The 21,720-nt window shown below is 40.0% G+C and overlaps 1 protein-coding gene across 2 annotated transcripts; it reads right to left on the bottom strand.

The window, feature by feature from the left end:
• Positions 1–422: 422 nt before the first annotated feature.
• Positions 423–21,575, bottom strand: ttll10 (tubulin tyrosine ligase-like family, member 10). 2 transcript variants are annotated; one of them, XM_063892365.1, is made up of 13 exons: positions 21,195–21,575; positions 9,623–9,751; positions 8,499–8,838; positions 8,163–8,316; positions 7,857–7,975; positions 6,986–7,106; positions 6,375–6,460; positions 4,799–4,985; positions 4,470–4,641; positions 3,690–3,830; positions 2,654–2,770; positions 2,478–2,571; positions 423–2,297 (listed from the first exon to the last, which is right to left on the bottom strand). In XM_063892365.1, the coding sequence occupies exons 3-13, from the start codon at positions 8,806–8,808 to the stop codon at positions 1,708–1,710; spliced, it is 2,091 nt and encodes a 696-aa protein (XP_063748435.1). In that variant the 5' UTR covers positions 8,809–8,838; positions 9,623–9,751; positions 21,195–21,575; the 3' UTR covers positions 423–1,707. The 2 variants fall into 2 exon arrangements, with proteins under 2 accessions (XP_063748435.1, XP_063748444.1); XM_063892374.1 differs by lacking the exon at positions 21,195–21,575 and having other exon boundaries at positions 8,163–8,310; positions 9,623–10,580.
• Between the last annotated feature and the right edge of the window lie 145 nt (positions 21,576–21,720).

The following is a 21,720-nucleotide window of genomic DNA, read 5'->3' as shown; positions in this document are numbered from 1 at the left end:
GCTGACACTTCACCATTACAAACAGAAACTAGTTGTATAGTCATCTAAAGCTCCCAGCCTCAGCATGTGGTTGTAGCAAGCATCCTGTTGGGAAAGATGGGACCGGTCCTGCCTGTGTTTACATGCAGGGAGCCTGAATATGAATAGGATTGCTAAAGATAATGATCAGTTATGAAACAGAGAGGTGAAGCGCTGCAGTCAAAACAACAACTGTGGCGTGGAGCCCCATGTTGATCTCCCTGGTTAGAGTTACAGTAAGACAGTGAGAGGGTTTGTACACAATCGTGTCTGAATGTTTTCCACCGGGCAGGAGCTGCTTCTGTGAAGCAACGCAACCTGATGTCAGATGACTAATGGAATATGTTGTGCTTTGATTACCATAAACACATCAAGCTTAATTGGAAGAAAAAGTTGTTCTTGAATTGAAATTAAAGATCTTTATTATGAAATAATATACAAAGCAACAATTTTAGTTTGCTGACGACACGACCGTCATCGGCCTGATCACAGACGGCGATGAGACGGCGTACAGAGAGGAGGTCAGAGCCCTGACATCTTGGTGCCAGGACAACAACCTCCATCTCAACGTCAGCAAAACAAAGGAGCTGATTGTGGACTACAGGAAGAGGCAGAGAGAGGCACACACACCCATCACCATCGACGGGACTCCTGTGGAGAGAGTCAGCAGCTTCAGGTTTCTCGGGGTAAACATCAGTGAGGACCTGACATGGACACATCACACCAGGGTCATATCCAAGACGGCTCGACAGCGGCTCTTCTTCCTCCGCAGGCTGCGGAAGTTCAACATGGACTCCAGGATACTCTGCAACTTCTATAGGTGCACCATCGAGAGTATCCTGACTGGCTGCATCACCGCCTGGTATAGCAGTTGCACCGCCCTCAACCGTAAGACTCTACAGAGGGTGGTGAAAACTGCTCAGCACATCACCAGGACGGAGCTGCCATCCATGGAGGACCTCTACACCCAGCGGTGTAGGAAGAAGGCCAGTAGGATATTAAAGGACCCCCATCACCCCAGCAACAGTCTGTTCTGTCTGCTGCCGTCTGGCAGATGGTACCGCAGCATCCGGACCAAGACCACCAGACTCAGAGACAGTTTTATACCACAGGCTATAAGACTGCTGAACTCCTGAGCTCTGTGAATGTCTACTCACATCTGTTTATAGTACACATATATATTATACACATCTGCCATACATATCTGGTTATAGTACACATATCTATATATTATACATATCTGCCATATACATCTGTTATACATAATATATGCATCTGTCCATACCTCCTCATTCAACAGTGTAAAGTATTTAAATACTCTCAATGTATTCCACATATGTATATATTTCACATCCTCAAATCTTTATTGTTGTTATTGTAAATATTCTTCTCTCTTTTTGCACTATTTTATTTATCTTATTTGCACCATGTATGTTGAGTTGTTGGAGGAGCCTGGGACATAAGATTTTAATTGCCAACATATAAGTTGTATATGCTGTGCATATGACCAATAAAACCTTGAAACTTGAAAGCAACAATGAAATGAACCTACTTAGCATTAATTTATTCTTCGTTGTCACATTTCAAAATGTATTTATCACAGTCAAACAGCAACAGAAGCGTGGATCCTTTTTTTTAAACTCTTTTTCAGAAGTGGCTTTTAGATCCCAGCTGTTTGCATATGATGCATCACAGTTCCAATTTCCTGTCATAAACTTTGTTGTCCTCTCTGAGCCTTTCTTCCTGTTTGTTCCCACTCACAGGAGATCCAGCACCAGGTGGGAATGGTGATCCACGGACGAGGATGCCTGGTGACAACAGCGACATGATGATCTTTCTCTTCCGCTGCTGCTTCCCGTCATCCAAAGCTTTTGAATGATGTTGCAAAGTACATTTGCTCGGCTTTAATTTGACCCGAGGGCTGGGGTTCTTAATTTTAACAGTCTGCATGCTGCTGCTGTGTAAATGTGGAGGCCCCTGAACCAAGATGGAGGAGCGCTGGCCAGACTTTGATCTCCCCCGTCCTTGACCAGTCCCAGAGACTTCATCAGGGGATGGTGAGGGGACCGTTTTGTCCTCAGTCTTTGATTTACATATTCTGTGTTCAATCTTTTTGGAGCTTTTCTGATGGAGTTCAACATGTTTGTTGCTCTTGCTGCAGCCCAGCAGTGAATCAGTAGGAGCCACTTTGTTGTAAAGCAGCACAAAGTCCCTCTGACTGGCCAAAGGAAGAATCCTCTGCTTGAGGCGACACTTGTTGAAGATCTCCAGAGTTAAATCTAGAGCGTAAAGAAGTGACAGCAGGTCAAAATAAATGCTGGGTGGTTTCACACATGAGTAGAGTTACATATGAGATAAAGGGAACTAAGACTTTACCATACATGCAGTGAAATGATGTGAGGTTTTTGACATTTAGGTGTGGTGTTAAATTTAGTTTTATTGTAATCACGAGCGCTTACCAAGTGTCTCCTGAACGGTGCTCGGTATCACCTCCTTCAGCACTTCACAGTTGGTGTGGAGAGCTGGATTACAGTTCATCTCCAACAGCCACACCTGTCATAAGCATGCAGAGACCCAATATGTCCAAAAACATGCAGATTAAAACTTTTCAGATATTCAGCAAAGTCTCACCCACCTTGAAGTCTTCATCAACCATAAAGTCGCATCCAATCAAGTCAAAGAAGCCCAGTCTGCAGTTTAGTTTGGATTTTACTGCTAGGAAACACTGCATCATGATCTGCTGCATGCGTTCCTGATGCATTGAAAGGGGAAAAAAAGTTGGTGATATTACACTTCAAAGTGACATACCTGTAGCACTTCTTCCAGCACTTGTGATTGCATATAATAGGACAAAAAACAACATAATGTCAACATTTTCCCCAAAAATGACATAGTACATCATGTCGAAAATAAACAATACAAAGGGTTTTAGTATGGTATGTGGAAAATAGGCAAAAAGACAACGTAGTATGTCGAAAATGTGCAAAAAAATAAATAGCATAGAATGTCGACATTTTCAAAAAAAATGACATAGTATAGAATATAGAAATGTTTGTTTTTATAAAGAAAGTATAGTATGTCTAAAATATGAAAAAAGGGTCTTAGTGTAGTCATTTTGAAAATATGTAAAAGAAAAAAACATGAAATACAGGACCTAGAAGAAACACCATCGCTTACTAGGTCCAAAACACGTCCCAGTATAATATTGTTAAATATCAGAAAAAAATATGCCAAAAAAAGTCAGAGTATATACAGAATAGATTATAAACTGGTACAGTTTGTGGATACATATTGTAGTAATCGTTGTACTGTGGACAAAAACGGAGTTACGTATAATAAATTAATATGATTTATCCTTGGACAAGAATGACATCATACAAACTCAACTGCAATCTCAATTAGTTGCAAGCACCAACAACCAGCATTAAAACAGTAATTGGTCCCTAAGAGCTACAACAAAGACACACACACACACACACACACACACACACACACACACACACACACACACACACACACACACACACACACACACACACACACACACACACACACACACACACACACTCACACACACACACACACACACACACACACACACACACACACACACACACACACACACACACACACACACACACACACACACACACACACAAACAAGCACTCACTGCAAAGGCGCCCATCACCCAGTCCCTGGGCAGACCCTTGGCAACCCGAAACCTGTTGTTGACGTAGGTGTTGAAACTCTCCATGGTCCAAACAGTGTCCTCCTTCAGCTGGCTGTACAGAGGGTTCTTCTTCTGCATGTACTGGACACAGACAGCAGGGGGACCAGAGACACATGAAGCAGCAGCTAGTTCCACAGCTAATGCTATAGCTATCCAACCTCTCTGGAAATGAGTGGGGCATGTATAGCAAATCTCTCTCAAGTATTCTCTTAAACGGTTATGTTTGTGTTAAATCAGAGTTTTCAAGGTAAACATTAGTCCTTAAATAGTGGGTTTAAAAATACAACAACATTATTTTAGCCCAGTTCTTGTTTTTAATCCAAACTAGGTTAACTGGTAAGTTAATCACCACAACACGAGGCAACTCTATGTTAGCAGTTCTATCTGTGTCAAATTAAAATAATGAGATTGGACCCTCAGTGTGTGAGGAGAGATAAGATATACAATGTTCTGAAGAGCAGGGAGTATTTAAAGTTTGAAAGACTTGATTTGCGTAATTCTTAATCATTATATTACCAGCAGATACATTTGGAAGTCTATAAGGAAGAAAGTAGTAAAAAGTGACCTTTTCAAATCAAGTATAAACAGATGATGTGATTACAGCAAGCAAAACCCATATGAGTGATCCAATGTGCACACAACTGTCTGAAAGCACACTTTAATCTTGGCCTGCCAGTTAACCCTGGATATTTTGGCAGTTTGTTCAGTATTGAGGTGTACCTGATTGGTCAGGTGGGCAGACAGGTTGTCAGAACTTGGGTCGTACGGGTCGCAGGTCAGTCGCAAATATCCATGGCGAAAGAAAACCATGTAAGGTGCGGTGCAGGCGATCAGAAGGTAAGAGCGCACATCAAACTTCTTCCCTTTCAGGAGCAGCGGCCTCTGGATGTAACTGAGAGCAAAATATAGCTGACCTTAGGGAATTTAACAGCACCATCAGCGATTCTATTTGAAAGTGAAATGTTTGTTTTGTCAATTAGAAGAGAATTCCTTATTGGAGACATAAAATGTGTAAGGATGTTTATTTTAACGACAGTATGTTCACCCACTGTTGGACAATGCGAGCCTGAGGCGGGCGCTGGAGCATCTTCCTGTTGGCCTGGCTGTCCTCCGTGTGCTGCAGCTTCAATCTGAAGGACACCACGTCCTCCTGGCTCTTCAGCAGGAAGATCCCTTTCCCCTGGTTCAGACCCGTGGGCTTACAGATCCACATGTGACCCTCATTGTTGCTCACCCCTGGTAACAGTCAGAAAATTACATCATGTAGATCGGAAAAAGTATGACATAAACAGTATGAAAAACTGAACTCTTTATGAACTATTTTATAACATATTATGAGACTGTATTTTGTAATCATCTGCTGCATTATATTATAAACAGCCTGAACACAATCGTAATACATTTCCCTACATTTTATAATAAATGATAATATACTGCAGTTGTTTTTTTCTCTTTCTTTCATTAAATATAATATCCATGAAAAAGCCAATCAAACTGGGTGTCTTTAAATGATAAGAAATACCTATAACACATTTCTTGCCTTCAATCACATTGACCCAAAATAATTTTAAAAAATACAATTATTTCGGTAGATGAGTATATTATGTTTTATTAGCACAAACTCACTGTATTCTTTAGCCTTCAACAAAAAATAAATAAAGTGCAGATGAAGACAACACATGTTGGCTGTAATTACATACTGCATTTATTATTATATATATTTTTGAGTTTGACTATGGACATTCAAATCATGTGATCAGCCTATGAAATACGCTGTATAGTTATCAATCAAACTATTCAACAGGATATAAATAAGTTAAATGAAATGAGTGAAACCTCACCATGTTGCTGCATCAATGATGATGGTAATGTGGCACTATCAGGGGCTATTCTACTGTATAATGAGTACTTACACTTTTAAATACACTATTTTGTGCAGGACTTTTTAGTAATGGAGTTTTCTTTCATATCTTTTTAATTAAATTATAATTTAACTGTATTCTGATCTGTTCTTTTTTCTTGACTTCTTTTCTACAGATTCATCCGTCACCCAGAGATTTAAACCAGCTGTCTGTGTCTTTCTGCTGTTTACTTAGTGATAACCATGTTTGTCATAACCTGCACAGCTCTTATCATAACGCTGTGTGTCTGTTACGAACAATAGAGACACCTTAAGATCGTTTCATATCCAGCACTAGAAATTAAGGGAAAATGTATTTCAGTCGTGACATTAAATGCACCTTATTAATCTCGGCAGCTTTACATCGTCATTCTACCGAGTGTGTGTTCCTTTTTGTGTCTCAGCCCTGCCCTCTGCTGACTCATCTCTATGGCAACAGCATGTTCCCCTGGTGATTTAATCAGGGCCTTATGGGAGCCGAAGAGCATTATTTTCCGACATCCCCATCCTCTTGATTAAACAATCACCAAGGCAACTGTTGTCTTAACAATGCCAAGCACAAATTATTCGCTTTCTTTTTGTTATGGGATGCATGACAGGCGCAGTTTGGTTAATCATATTTGTAAGCTGAATAAACACAAATCCAGTTGGACCGGTGTTGTGTTGTTGCTGCATACGGATGTATAACAGTACTAGATGTCAGTGTAAATTTGCGGGCCATTTACCCTCCTGCTGGGAGAAGAAAGCCTCCCTCTCTTCCCTCACATCCATGCGGAAGGTAGTGGGAATAAACTCTTCCATTTTTAGCCTCCTGTGAAGTACGACGCAAGAAAAAGAAGATCAAATGAACGGATGATGAATGAGAAACTTACTTTAGATGAGCACACATTTTACTCCTTGGTCAGTAAAAATACATTTGTGCATGTGACATCTGTACTGTTGATGCAGATTGACTTAATGTTTGGAAGTTTTACATCGGTCCTCAATAGTTTTTTCCACAAAAATGGAAGCTGCCTGAGATGTATGAAGAAATTGAAAACACTATTTCTTGAAGTAATGCAAAGTTTGGCATATTTCTTGCGAATTGGCTAAAAAACCATTATTACCAGTATCACCGTTTATATGCGTCGCATATGCTCTATGCTCAATATCAAGTGTGGATCAGAGGTCTGATTTCTGGTGTTTATTTAATAGTGTCAGAGGCTGATATGTCTTTCAATCCATATTTGCCGAGCCGGGCGTCTATTGAACTTCTATGATGGCACCAGATTGTTGCTAGGAGATTTGTGACAACCATAAATTGTGTTATATATGTCTGCTTTTATAAACACACAACCTCAGTCCTGCTCCGTGTTTGACTTTGCTGCTGACTCGCTCGTACTCCCGCAGGCTGCAGAGGAGGCCGATCTTAGTGGTGAGCAACTTGTTGTTGGGGATCTGGTACACCAACTGTTCACCTGGGAACAGCACATGAGGATTTAATGTTCGTATTTCTGTGAATGGAAAACAATGCATGTATGTTGTACTTTCAAGCAAATGTACGGAAGGCCTGACCTGAAAAAAAGGCCAAAATCTGGTGAATCATTTAATTTAAATTCAAATCCGAACTAAAGTGTTTTCTAAGCTGTTTTTATGATTTAGGTATAATGGAGCAGATTTGAAGAAACATTATTTCAGTATAATTGTGTGTGCTGTTGTAATACTAATGTTAGCCGTAAGAGCACCACTACCCTGTGTTCTTAACAGGACTAAAAACATTAAGAATTTAAGGAGCCAAACAATAACAATAATTTATTTTCTATTATAATATCTATTATGTTTCAATGTAAAACATGGGGTAGTGGTGTACTGCAGACTTGAGTTTACAACAACACACTCAAATTTAATTAAATTGGATTATACATTTTTTAAAATCCTTGCAAAATATGTTTTTTCTTACTTAGCTTAGCTTACTTCTAAAATTTTGTTTCACAGATAAAACATAAAAAACATTGTCGTGAACACAGGGGAGAAAAAAATCTAACCTAAACAACATGATAAAACTTTTTTGTTCATTTGCTTCTAGGGGCTTCATAGAATTGAAAACGATGAATCAACAAAAAGACAGATTTGGTATTTTTCCTTACATTTTTTGTGAAATTTTCTTTGCAGTTTATAGTAAAATACAGCATTCAGAATTTGTATCTGAGATAACTATATTAGGGCACCTTCTCTGAAGTTAATGTAGTTGGCTGGTGACTTGGTCTCACACCACTTGAGTTTGAAATCCTCCCTGTTCTTGTTGTAAATCCTCTTCCATCCTCTGCTCTCACAGTAACGGCTCACTCTAAAAAAAAACAAGTCCCAAAGCACATAAATCACACAACAATCCAGAGATTAGGGGTCCCATGTAAATCTAGGATTAGACGTATTTGGTGCCCAAACTAAATAAATAACAAGTTAAATATGTTTAACGCAAATCCATCCATAGAATTCTTCATGGATGCCCCTTTATTTCATCTTCCTCTACTTACATTTCAGCCCCATTGGCTCCTCCGACGAAGTAGAAAGGCCCAGGCCCCCGGGGCTCCTTTACCTGCCGCTGCCTGTCCCTGTCTGGGTAGGAGCAGGTCAACAACTCCCTGGGGAAAGATCTACGGCGGCGCTCCACAAGGCCCACACCTGATGCTTTTGCACAAACAAACACAAAGAAATCAGGCATGCACACAGTCTAACACCAACACACAGGCTTTTTAACTACTGGTAAATGTGTTGATTAACTATATTCTTCATTTTGAAATAAACTATCAACATATGAAAAGAATAACAAGTGAAATCCCTCAGTGCAACTCCACTTTCCCACCACACACCTGAACCTCTATATGGATGTTCCTGGTTGAAAGTCAAATGAGAAAATGTCTTCCTCTTTTCCTTTGTCTGCGTCTCCTCCTTTTGAACATGCTCGTGTCCGCCTTCTGATGCTACTTCCTTCCTTCCGACCCCTAGGCTTCCTGCAGGTGCATTGTCCCCGCAGGGAGCCTTCACTTCCTCCTTCTCTACATTTTCCCCTTGTAGCTTCTGAAGTTTGCTCCCCTCTGCCGGGCCTTCATTGCAGGGCTTCACCCAGCACTCAGAAGGCATGAAATCTGCTCGTGCAGATAGCTGAAAATGTTTCAACATTGGAGAGCCTTTCTTTGATGTGAAGTGACACTGTATGGAAACCACAAGTTAGATGTTTGTTATTATAGTTTTGACCATTACACTAACAATTTAGTGTAGGGGACAAGAGGAATAGAACAAGTTTACTATTCATCAACAGCAGATCTACAGTAAATGTCTGGTACAGTCACATGATATTACATTGTATACCTTGGGATGGTGATTTTTCTGTTGGTTGGTCGGTCTTTTTCTATAGACACTAAAATGAACTGAATTGTAAGCAGCTTTTATTTATTACCTATATTAACAAGTATAGCATAGCATAGCATAGCATAGCAGTAAAGCTGTCAGCCGGTACGAATGTTTGGCTTATAAGAATATATTTTGGCTACTGGCCAGACTGCCATATGAGGCAGATATGATGATATGATGCGTGTGGTATTTATGGTATTCAGAGGATTATTCATAACGATTTTGATGACCCATTGACTTCATGTCTTGGACTGCGAGTTCAAACGTTACGTTGGCCCTTGGATATTTGAATATCCCAGAGTCTAGCAACCCCATCAGACAAAAATGTAAAAACCTCACAATCTAAGAAGCACATCGCTAAGAAATTTGCATCGTCATGTTGTACCTTTCCATCATAACAAATCGTACATTTTAGGGCTCACCACAAAGATAAATCATTTTTCTTTGGTTTGATGAACATACGTAATTAATACATAAAAAGGAATGTGAAATATATAATAAGTATTGAAATAAATGTGGTGTTTTGTGTTAGAGAGGAGCTGAACTATGACATGGTAACATTTAGAATAAGAGGGGGTTTTACCTGTAGCTCCAGTGTCACACACAGGGACAGCCAGACTCCATGAAAACCCACTCAGCCTGTTCCTCTCCTGTCATGTGCGCTCAAGCTTGTACTCCAAAGGCAAGGCCGAGACAAACAGCAACCCACAGACTGAAGCAGAGACACGACACAGGTGAAATCACATGGTCTGTCAGCAGTTTAGCCCACAGAAAGTCTGCCACATTGCAAGTAAACAATCACCGGTTACTCTGGTAATGTGACCCTTAGCAACAGTTGCCACTTGTAGATCTTACAACAACAGCAGCTCAAGACAAACTTCTCAAGATTATGTATCCTACACCTACCCCACCTCTCAGTTAAGCTTCATTCAATATTAACTGCCTGTTAGCATTTGTTTTTTTAATCCTAACGTAACATGAGAACAGACTGTCAATCAAAATGGATTTGCCAGTTTTCAGGGCATTATACCCTGACACCAAAGCTAAAATAATATTTTTACAGGCTCAAGGACATGTGTTTTGCATTTTTCTCTAGGGCAGAAAAATGTCCCTTTTAATTTAGATAGTTGATTTCCCTTTTTATACCAAAGGTCTGAACTGTTATTTTTCTCATAGAAACAAGCATTATTCTGTTCTATTACGGATTTACTTATGTAGTAAGGGAACACTCATTTAATAAAAGTGCAAAATATCAAGATCAAGAGTTGAAGATCGGGCGAATACTGTGTATTACTTTCAACATGGAACGTTTTACAAGCCCAAATGCCATAACTTCATTCGATTCAAACACAATTTAGTATCATAAACATGACGCCAGCCAGACAAGGCTTTGACTCACCGAGGTAAACATTAATTTCCTAAGAATGCACAGTAGTATATAGAGCGCAACAATATGGGATTCTTTACCATTGTTTTTACTATATTCACATAGAATAATGTCTTTAAATGAAATGACAAAACATATTTGTATGATGCTATGCAAATGGCCAGCTTAATATTTTTTTAATCATTATTTTTATATGGCAGACATTATCATGAATCATATTGTTTAGAGCCAAATCCAGTGACAGGTATGCAGTTGAGCAACATAGCACTGGCAAATCCAGTATCTGTCTCAGTGATTCAAGAGGGAACACCCAGACCAAACCACGTTTGGGAATTATGCATAATCTCCTCTCTTCCTCTCAACAGTCTGATAATTGACAGGGGCGGGTGCTTCTTAGACCCAGCATCCATGCAACCATATAATTACACATACAGCAAGGGAAACCAAGAGTGGCACATACACATAACACCTGTAGTTTAAGTAGCAATTCATGCCTAGAAGTTATTTAGAGCAGGTTAGGCAAACTTGCAGAGTTAAAACAGTCGAGAACTGAACGGAATCAGGCTTTATGTGACTAGATGAAAGGGTTCATGGATACAACTTTTGTTGGCAACTGAACAAGTGGATAAAAGACACATTTGAACTTTAACACTCTAAAATCATACACACCAGATCCATGTGTTGAAACACATTTCACGCATGACTACATTTACAAGAAATTACAGAAAGTCATGTCAGTTAAGTTTTTCAAAATGGCAGCCATTACAGAGAGCTGCTTGGCAGTGATGCGAGCCCAGCCGCATCGACCCGGTTATTAGAAGGGCCTCCAATGTTCCTGTTTAACAGAGCTTTGTGTGGAGCCAGTGTCAGCCACACCTTGATAAAGAGCCGCCATCTGATAGACACACTGCGCATAGTGCTGCGTAGGTGGACAAAGAAAACAGGCTTGTTTTACAGCCCTGGCGACCTCATGGTTCCCCATCTGCCAAGAGGCCGCATGCATGTGTGTGTAGTATGTCAAAAACATTTTCAAGCTCTAAAGTTAACTAATAACTATTTCCATTTAATCTTGGATTGTCATTTTGACCGTGTTGGCTAAATTGGGAAGGTTAACTTTACTTTTGTTTTCTTTGAAATTCTGCTGTTGGTGTTCTTCCTAATATCTATTCATCCAGGGCATCTACCACTGCTCATGCTGACAGGCCAGGTCAAACAAACTACAGTCATAAACTACGCCACATCATTCCTCTAAATCCCGATTTACCAGAGACAATAACAAGACAGTTTTTGAGCATTTCCACAAACTGCAATGTGTTCTATCAGAGAAACAATAATATGTACTGATTTATATTAAATTAAACTAATTTAATGAATACAAATCATTAGACCAGAAGTAAGTGTGCTTTGTCTCAGGGCGGTTACACCATAAAGCGTTTGTCTTTGGAGACTCGCCCATTCCCATGTAATCTCAACTGACTCCTACACCAGGAAGTGCTCAGCAATTACAGAGATGCAGCCTGCAGCAATGGTGTCCCTACACAACCTATTATTTGGGGGGAATATCCTTGTCAAGGTGTTATAGTGCAGGGAATGGAGTTAAGTTTCGATGTAAAGAAAGGCGCGTCTCAATAGGATCTCGCTTTTCATCATTTCTTTACAGAATTACACCGGCAAAGCAGAGGGGGTGGTGGAGGATGGGGGAGGAGACATTTTGTTCCCAGGGTATGTCTTCATTTGTTACCACTAGTGACACCTGCAAGATGGAGACACAAAGACATCACATTTCACATGGAAAAATATTTTGCAGATTATCCTAAAATACAGGTTTTGAGGGAGATTTGTGAAAAAGAACCCTGTTTCACATTTCATACTGTAGTACGGACATCGAACGGCAATTAAAATAATGAATTACCTGAGGTTGTACTCATATAGTTACTTATGGAATTGACTAACAGCTACAAAGAAATGGCAGCACACTCACTCACAATTTGTGCTATCCTCCTCATTTGGTTGCCGGTTCGTTTGTGCAAATTAGCCAAGCTGCAGTGTATATACACTGTCTATGAGTTGTTCTATGTTTAATCACAACAGAAAGTAACAGAAGTTCGCCAGAGTTAAAACTACATCTCATAAGACATGTCTGATTAAGTGGTATTTTGCATTTACCACTTGCTATCGGCTAAAGTAAAGCAAGTATTAGCTTTTAAGCTAGCTAAGATTTATGTTACATGTAACAGGATCTTTTGATTTATTTTTACTCAATTGTTGTTGTATGGAGCTAATATAAACATCTAAAATAAAATGTTCATACAGTTAACAACTATTTGTGTCTTTCTGTGGTCATGGAAGTCCCTGTAGTACTCTCCTAACCCTAACCTCTGCAGCTAAGTTTCTAAGACCTAACAAGCTAACATTAGCAACTCAAGGCTATATGAAAGTAACACTTTATTGTTTTGATACAGAAAGATATATGTTTCTATATATTGGTTTTGCATTGACAATTTAATGAACTAGCCTGCTTGTTTCTAGTCCAGTGTGTAGGAATGAAAAAAATAACAATAACCAGAAATGGAATGTAGTACTATAACTTGGTTTTTATTCATTAATAAGCTCCTCAACTAAGAGTAATTCATTCATATAGGAACTCTAATGTGAATCTAAGCATTAAGACAATTACTCAGATTTACTGTACAGTGCCTCAGCACACTTGCAGGTATGTAACAGTGTTTTGCATTAGCAAGCTCAGCTAGGTGAAGCTAGCCTCTTCATCCAGAGTCGACTGCAGTACAGGAATCTGGTCTGACTGCACTAAGCATGCACAGACCAGTGCAGGAATCCTCTACAGGCTCTCTGCCAGTCTGGTAAGTGATTAAGTAGTGACGTCACCAAGGCTCAGTTGCCTCTTGTAACTGTACAGTAGAGTGTTTTTATTTTACTATCATGTATTAACGTTTGTTTCTTTGCTGCTATTTAAAACAACATGCATCACAAAGTAATCCTGAGAAGCAACCAAGACAGAAAGGGGGTGGAGAAATTACTTTTTGGGAACATTATTTATGAAATACAACCATTTCAGGACATATTGTATGTCAGTTTTCTTTTTATCAAGCAAAAAACAGTGCCAGGTACATTTGATCTTAACCGCAGCGGCTGCAAAATGCCTTATCTAATGCTAGTTAAGTGAAATACTCTAGTCAACTAAATATTGTGTGTCAGCAGTAACACTACTATCAATGTGGATTTCATAAAACCTTTTTTTAAATCACAGATTATGTAAATTCATACTTTTTAAACAAGTTTGGTATTATTTTATTGTAATTAAGTGGGTTTTTCTACATAACATTACTTATGTATATATTTTTTTATGGCAGCAATTCACTTCTCTTTTGGATGCTGATTTTGCATACATTCAAGTTGGCTGTTCACCATTTCTTTGAGGCCAATAACACATATCTGTGTTATTGCTGAAACAGAAACTGTGAAACTGAAAACAGGTCTGCACAGCTTTCTTACCCGACCAAAAAGAGGGTAAATGATAGTCCAGGGTTTAGTTATAGGCCTTTTCAAAGCTGACGTTTCAACTTGTCATTGAAGGAAATGCACAGGTATTACTAATGACACTAACAATGGTTTCATTCAGGTGTCCCAGGTAGACATGACACAGCGACAGTGAGCCAGATGTTTAAATAACAAGACTCTTAAACTACATTCAGCAAAAAGAAAAATGTAATCAAATGTGTTTTTTAAAGTGTCAAAATGTCGTTTGTAAAGGTTTTTTCATATTTGTTATTTGTTGAGAAATTCAGGGAGACTGAACACTTGTCTACACCAGCAATATGCTGACCCAAGGGCAATATGTAAAAAACAACATACTTGTTTTTATATCTTGAAACACACATATACATTAAATAGCTGATTATGAAAGCCAACACACACATATGTGAACCTATTTCTTAGATAGATTCCATTTTCTGACTTTAGACCACAGTCCTGTAAAAGGGGGCTCTTGTTTGAAAGCTACAAATTAATGATTAAGTTGGCATTTGTCTTCCTCTTAGGATTTTTTATTTGGATAAGCTGTTACAGGACATCCTTTTAATCATTCCTTTAACATGAGAAATCACGATGTCAGGGAGGAGGCCTGTTTTAACAAAACGTTTTTCAAACTACATTTTTTCTTAGATCCATCTTTCTTAACATAGCGTAACATGTGTAACTTCGATAAGGCTAGATAACAGGTTTTATTGAACATAATCCCTATAAAGGGCAAATAAAATACAAAAGACAAAAAATGGGATATAATATGTCTGCCTCTGACAAACTCTTTCTTTGTGGAACAGGATGTGAACTACCCCTGCATGAGAGATCAATGAGGCCTGGGGCCTGATATGCTAAAACGGCTAAATGGTTTTTGTGTTTGTGTTCCAACTGATAAAATCAGAGCTGCGTTTAACCAGCCAACTGAAGCACTGAGCTAACAGGCCTAATTAAACACCATAGCCAAGCTATTGTCTTTGTCGGCTAAAAAAAAAGAAAAAAAAACGTCCCCTGTAAGTCTGCTAATGTAGGCAGCGACCATATAGACGAAGCGTATGGATTTCAGTAGCCAAAAGCAGCGTACTGTACTGTTAGTTGCCCATTGACCTGGCAGAGAAAACACGCCTTGTGCTTTTCGGTTTATCAAGCTAGCCTACTGTGTGCTGCCATAGACTGCGACACAATGAGGGCTTAGCTGATGGGGGGACCTCATGGGTAAATTGAGGCATTTAAAAAGAAGCTCTGTTCAGCAGTAACCTGATCCACACCTGACTGAGGCTCGGCATTCCGGTCTGTCCGAGGGAAGAGTTCACAATCACTAGAGAAACCGCTACCAAGAAAAAGCACATGGGAAATCGGAACAAAATGTATTTTTCTGAAAAACGGATTCTGAAAATGTGTTTAGAAAGAGAAAAAATGGACAAGACAAGTATTTCAAATTGCACCCCATTTTATTGAATGTTTAACATTTCATAAAATCATATCATGTTAAACACATTATGTACAGAGTTTGTCATAGAAGTCCTAAAAAACTGTGGGCATTGTTCTACTTTACCTGGAGAAAAGCCAAGTTCCCAGAAGGAATTCAGGTGCGGAAAAACGAAGAAAGCAGGTCTTTCTACAGATAAAAGTTACAGCATTTTCTATAATACTTTTTCTTTTTTTTTACATGGCATTCACATTTATATTCCTGATAGAAACTAATTAACGGCGCAGCATTCATCAAGAAAGCCTATTGTGAGGAAATCCCAGACCGCTGCTCAGTAGAGAAACTTTGACTCATGTCACGTGGAAGAAACCCCGTAAAATTAATCAATCTTCCAGTGCAAGGATCATAGTTCCATAGTCATCATCATTCAGCCCCATCTGCCACAGCTATAAATATGTTGATGTGCCTCCCTTGACTGCCCTTTGTCAATACAATGCATGTCAGAAGCGCAAGAGAAGTGGGGGAAGTAAGAGAGCAGAAGGTAATGCCATTTAATGGACGGCATTACCAGACAGTATTAGACACCAATTATTACATCTAACCATGTCTGGTAAGACGCCTATCAACAGGCTGGAAGGATGACCTCTGAGCTTTCACCTGTGCAAAGAGGAAGAAGAGAGCCGGAGGGAACAGAGCAGAAACAGACTGAAATGAGCAGTTCCTCTTTTGTTGCAACAACAGATTCTGTTCATGCTCATTCATTCGACCATTTAAAAGCATGCAGGGAAAGAATAAAGCCCTAAGTGAACACAGCAAGCAAAGTAAGCATGGTACATTTATATGTGATGCCAACATAGAGTAAAGAGATAACTGGAGGAGAGGAAAAAAAACCTATTTCATGTTTCTGTGTCTTGGATAATGGAACTAGGTGGGCAAATAAAGGTGTGGCTCAATATTTGCGGGGTAATTGTCCCTCCTTAAACAAACACTAGGTCTCTGCTTGCTCCATGCCTATTATTTGCCTTTTTCTGAACTCTGTTTGAGGGCTTTACCCATTAAATTCTCATTGTAGTCAAGAAATTGTTGAAAATTGTTCAAATTAGTTTTAAATCAAAAGGATCCGAGGGATAATTTTGAGTTTTAAACATTAGCTACTGTCCGTTTTTGTTTTACTTAAGCACTAAGGTTTCATCTAATTGTCTTTTGTGGATAAAAGCTGGGAGGAGGCTTCCTATAGCTTTTACCAGTTAAGTACTCTCAGGTGAGTTCATGTGTCAGTTTCAGGATGTGCCATGCAGGTAATGCTAGTCGGTCCAATCACTGCCACACAACACAAAGACCTACGCTGTTCAGGGGAGGGAACAAGGAAATAGGGCCCTGCAGGACCGGTGGAACCATCAACCAACTGCTATTCTTTGACTTGGGTGGGGTGAGGCTGCCATAAAAGTTTTTTTTTTTAAGGATAGGGAAGTAAAAAAAGAAAAAAGAAAAAGAAAGCTGACGTTTGGGACCATTACTGCATAAAGGATCTCCTCTTTGTAATTTCTACTTTAACAATACCAAACAGTTTTTCAGAATAAAAGACCTAGATATAAAAGTGAATGTACTTTTGTACAAACTCATGCCCTTTCTGTCAACAATGGGCATCATCAAGACAACAAAAGAAAGCTAACCTCCTTTTGGATTTGACTTCAGAGCAAGACAAATACTTTTTAGTCATGCAAACGCAGAACACACAGCCAACCCTTCTTATCGAGTTTACCTTTCAATGGCAACATTTAAGGGGTCCTACACATTACATTTTTGGTATTTGATGAGTAACTATCGCCGGAGACCAAAGAGTCACCCAGGAAACATCGTTACCAGACAGTGTTAGAACCACATAAGTACAATCCAGCACTGTAAGGTAAGATGGATCCTGAGAGCCATTCCTGCTGCTGCTGCTGCTGCTGCTGCTGCTGCTGCTGCTGCTGCTGCTGCTGCTGCTGCTGCTGCTGCTGCTGCTGCTGCTGCTGCTGCTGCTGCTGCTGCTGCTGCTGCTGCTGCTGCTGCTTCAGTATTTAAGCCCATCCAAGGCCAGGACTGAGAGCACATTGCTGCTAACACTGCTAAAGGGATTTAACTGGTTGCAGTCTGCAGATGACTATCATCATCATTACCAGGCAGTATTAGAGAAAGTGATGAGTATCCAATGCTGCCTCGTAAGATGGAGATAATCACCCAAACATCTACACTAATACAAAGGAATGAGTTATCAATGCCAGGTTAATAAGTGAATCAGTCTACTGAAGCGATTTACATGCTTTTGTCTAAAAGAAAAGAGGGGAACTCAACCGTAAATGCAATAATTATTTGACATAAAATATAGCCTAAAATACCTAGTTAAGATAGTGTTACGGTTCCTTTTGTAGACCAAAAATAGCATTGTAAATAGGTTTTAGAAAGACCATATTTGGAGACAACCTCTCCATAGTATAACTGCTGAGCCCTTGTTGTGGACGGGGTTTTCAGCTTAAACTCACTGTCACAGAAGACTGGGCCACAGTGGTTGTTAATGATTGCCCAAACCTGTTCTGACTAGTCTAAATCTATGGCACGGCAAAGTTGTGAGGCCTGCTTTTCACACAATACATGGCAGTTACTAATTTCAAACACTGCACGCGGCATGCATTCACTTAAAAATGTCTCTGAGTAAAAAACACGTCAGCCTCAGGGAGTTATTTCTGTATCGTAACCCCGCAGATGAGTAATTGCATTGCAACATACTCTCATACTCTCTGTCTATAAGAAAGCAGTGCTGTCAATTCTGTTTCAACAGATGTTTTATGGAAAAGCCCATTTTTCTCTTTCCTGTTTTCCGTTGGTGGACCTCTTGTCTTTGTGTTTGCGGAATGATGAAAGGCTGATGGAATGTAGCTCAGCTCGACCTGAGCCGGCTCTGTGTGTGCAGAAGGTCACAGCAACAGCCCTCACTTACTAAATAACGTGGATCATTCACAGGTACACCGCGTGAAATACTCACACCCAAAACTGCCATTTTGAAGCCCAATAATATTCTCTAATTAAGCTTTAACCACTTTATATTTTGTCAAAATACCATTCACTTCTTCAAAGTAATTGTAAGTTAGAATTAGAGTCCCCTTTTTCTTTCAACAAAGATTTAAACAAATACTTATATTTTTCAAATCTTTAACAAAATACGAGGCATTATCATAGTCATTAAGAAAGAACAGGTTACCTGTAGGCAACGCAAAAGTAAAGCAGAGAGGGAGAGAGAGGGGGGAGGGCAATGAGAGAGAAAGAAAAAGTGAGTATAAGGGAGGGAAAAGTTCAGGGATAGAAGGTGGAGAAGAAAACGGAGAATGCACCTGTAACCTTACCGTCATGAAAGGTACCCCAAGGAAAGAATGTAACAAAACCAAAGGAAAGTGAGGACGTTTTGGAGAGAGGTGGGGGGCCTGAAAAAGAAAGAGAAAAAAAAAAGATCTTGAATTTCCACCCCGCTGCCTGAGAACGCTCCGTCTTCCTCCTGGTCAGTCAGGCCCCCATGAAATGAGAAAGCCAAGCAGACATGCTCTCCCAGACTCTATTTAGTTAATGATCAGCATTATAAACCAGTGCTGCAGGCCCTCTGAGGAAGAAAAGAGGGACAGAGAGAGAAAGAAAGAGTGAAAAAAGATTAGCCCAGGAAATAACAGTACCTGATTGAAGTATGTTCCTGTGTTACCTTACGAACTATCTAACCGTGTCTCAATATAACATCTTCTTCTGTTCCCTCATGGTTGAAAAAGTTCCCATTGTTGTACACGGGGCTCGTGTAGTGGGAGGTTTAACGGCTGCCCACGTATTTTGCCTGTTAGAAGCGAGGCGTGATCAGGTAACTCTGCCCTCTGCGCTGGAATGTGACTCCACTGTGAAGTCAACAACCTGATAGGTAAACTGGCCTGGCCCTTAATCAATAGTTGCTGTCTTTGTGAGAAAACAAAGGCAGGGAAACCCAAAACCTTATTTAACTGCTGACCTTATCTCAGTGCCACCCGATTGGGCCTTCATACTATGGAGGGGCGGCCTGTGAAGCGTAATATGTAGGCCATCATACTGCTTATCATCCATGTGCCAGACTACTAGCTTCTGCTTCCAAATCTATACTTAGTGGTTTACATATAAAAGCCAGTGGCTCATTCCCCTGGCTCAGTGTCCTTTCACCTTTCTGTTTTGAATATTTCAAATAAGGTACAAGAATATTCAAATTATGAGAAAGGGGTTTGGACTTTACTTTTTCTTTTGTTAAAATGTTTTAATTTAAGTTACCTAAGAACTGTCCCTATACTGGTAGCTGATTAAGCATGTCAATAGAACTCTGAAAAGAAATAGAAAAGCAAAATCTGTAAAAAATTCAAAATGACACTTTCACGCAATAAATAAGTTCAAATTCTTATTCGTGAGTCATTTCCCTGGAGGAACCTAATGTAACATTATATCTGTAAAGTTCCAAAAATGAGGAAATGGTTATATTTAATAATTATGATTAACCTTTAAAAAGTTATATCTTGAAATATATTACCTTATCATCTTTAATGTAAAAGTTAGCAAAGCATTAACTTTTTAAAATGGCCCTGTCCCATTATGCAGTGTCATTCACCCTATCAGCTCAATCAAACCGCAGCTTTAACCTAACCTCTCACCCCACGAGGTGATTACGCCTGCGGCCTTTTTTTACTTCAAGCCCCTGACTCAAAGATGAGCAAACAGCATAAAAATCCGTCCAACATTTTGTCTGGAGTCCAAATCTCTCTTTCTGTTTAAATTCTACACTGTCCTTCCCGCCCTGCTGCCAAACACTAGCAGCGCAACTCATGTGACTACCTGCTATTCAGGGATATGAAAGAAATGAACAAATGTGCCCCTTTCCACCAATCACAACCCTCCACCTCGCTCTGCAGTCACCGCTGTACAGTACACTATACATCGTCGACATTTTCCCTCCATTTTCCCTTCTCTTTCCCAGACTGCAACAGTCCTCGTCTGCTTAAAAATCCTTGAAAGCGTCTTAGAAGACCTAATAATGAATTCCTTCCATTAAGGTTATCTATTCTGAAAAAGCCCAATGCTGCTGCCTGTCTGAACCTAACCAAACCTCACAGGCATTGAAAACGGATGAGCAGACATTTTAAGTCTGACACACATCAACTTCGAAACAGACTTCCCGTTTTTTTTTCTTCAAAAGCTTAAAAAACAGGCATTATTCTATCAAATATCTACCTTAAAAGTTTAAAAAATAAAGCCGCATAACATATTACCGGCCGCAGAGGGAAAGCTCTAGAGATTATCTTAAAAAATTAAACGAGGCATCACAGTTCAACAGGTTGTAGAGAAGAGTTGCCAAATGAGGTCTCAAACTTAAAAATTATGTTTGTTAACGTAGTCCGGTGTTACTGTTAGATTAATAATTGGTAAAGTGGTTTCATACCGTTGATGTCTCCTTGTAAAGCACATTTTAACGCTCTAAAGAAAGAGTCAGCCACTGTCTTCATATCCTTTGACAAGTTTGGCAGTTTGCCTTTACCTGCCCCAACTGGTCTATCCAGTTTAGGAATGAGCGTCTGCTTCTATTGTTTCCTCTTCTTTCTCTCACGTTAAAAGGAGCTGGAACTCGATACACGTTAGTTTTTGCTTCCCATCGAAACTACCTAGACCCTCCTGTTTCAGCAAACAATCGCAGAGGGCTTCGTATGATGACCTAATTTGTTTGCCGCACATTTCCTGATCTTAAACAAATGTCCGTAAAACTTTTAACCCTACCGTGGCTGAGCAACAGGTCGTGCTCAAGTCTTAAAGATGGAGAGCGGAGACAAAGAAGGGATCGCGTTGAATTTACCCAGTCTCTCCCAGGTGTGGTCACCGAGCCAGAAAGCAAGACAAGAGGCATCATTGTATGAGGGCTCTTGACGCCCCGTTGGCTAGTCTTCCTCTTTCCTGCTCCCGCTGAAGGACAGTCGACCTCTGGAGTGGCGGTTAGGAAGAAAAAAGAGCCGTCCCTTTCAGGTAGATGCAGCCGTGGAATCGGAGGAAGGGCCAAACCCCGGAACAAAACCAACCAGTTTTAAACGCGTCAGCTCTCTTCCTGCTGCCCGAGCAGAACTTGTTTTTTTCCAGGAGCTCTGGTCTGCGGTGTTCAACGGTTAAGCTCCTCAGAAGACAGTGTCTGAATTTGTAAAGGGCTTGGTTTACATGTAGTCTGAACCCCCCCCTCCCCTTCTCCCCCACAGGTGTAATTTTCAGGTCGTAGCCAATCTCCTTAGCCTCTGGCGCTCACAGGTGTGTCCCC

This window comes from Eleginops maclovinus, chromosome 1 (assembly GCF_036324505.1).
Source record: "Eleginops maclovinus isolate JMC-PN-2008 ecotype Puerto Natales chromosome 1, JC_Emac_rtc_rv5, whole genome shotgun sequence".
NCBI classification, from domain to species: domain Eukaryota; kingdom Metazoa; phylum Chordata; class Actinopteri; order Perciformes; family Eleginopidae; genus Eleginops; species Eleginops maclovinus.
This window is presented reverse-complemented; position numbering and strand designations above follow the sequence as displayed.

What these genes read in the sequence shown, in the direction of transcription:
- ttll10 (XM_063892365.1), bottom strand. Translation starts at nt 8,808, where the DNA reads ATGTTGAAACATTTTCAGCTATCTGCACGAGCAGATTTCATGCCTTCT. An exon ending in TGGTTGATGAAGACTTCAAG is followed by an intron (nt 2,572 to 2,653) that starts GTGGGTGAGACT and finishes TGCTTATGACAG; the next exon opens with GTGTGGCTGTTGGAGATGAA. An exon ending in CACCGTTCAGGAGACACTTG is followed by an intron (nt 2,298 to 2,477) that starts GTAAGCGCTCGT and finishes TTTACGCTCTAG; the next exon opens with ATTTAACTCTGGAGATCTTC.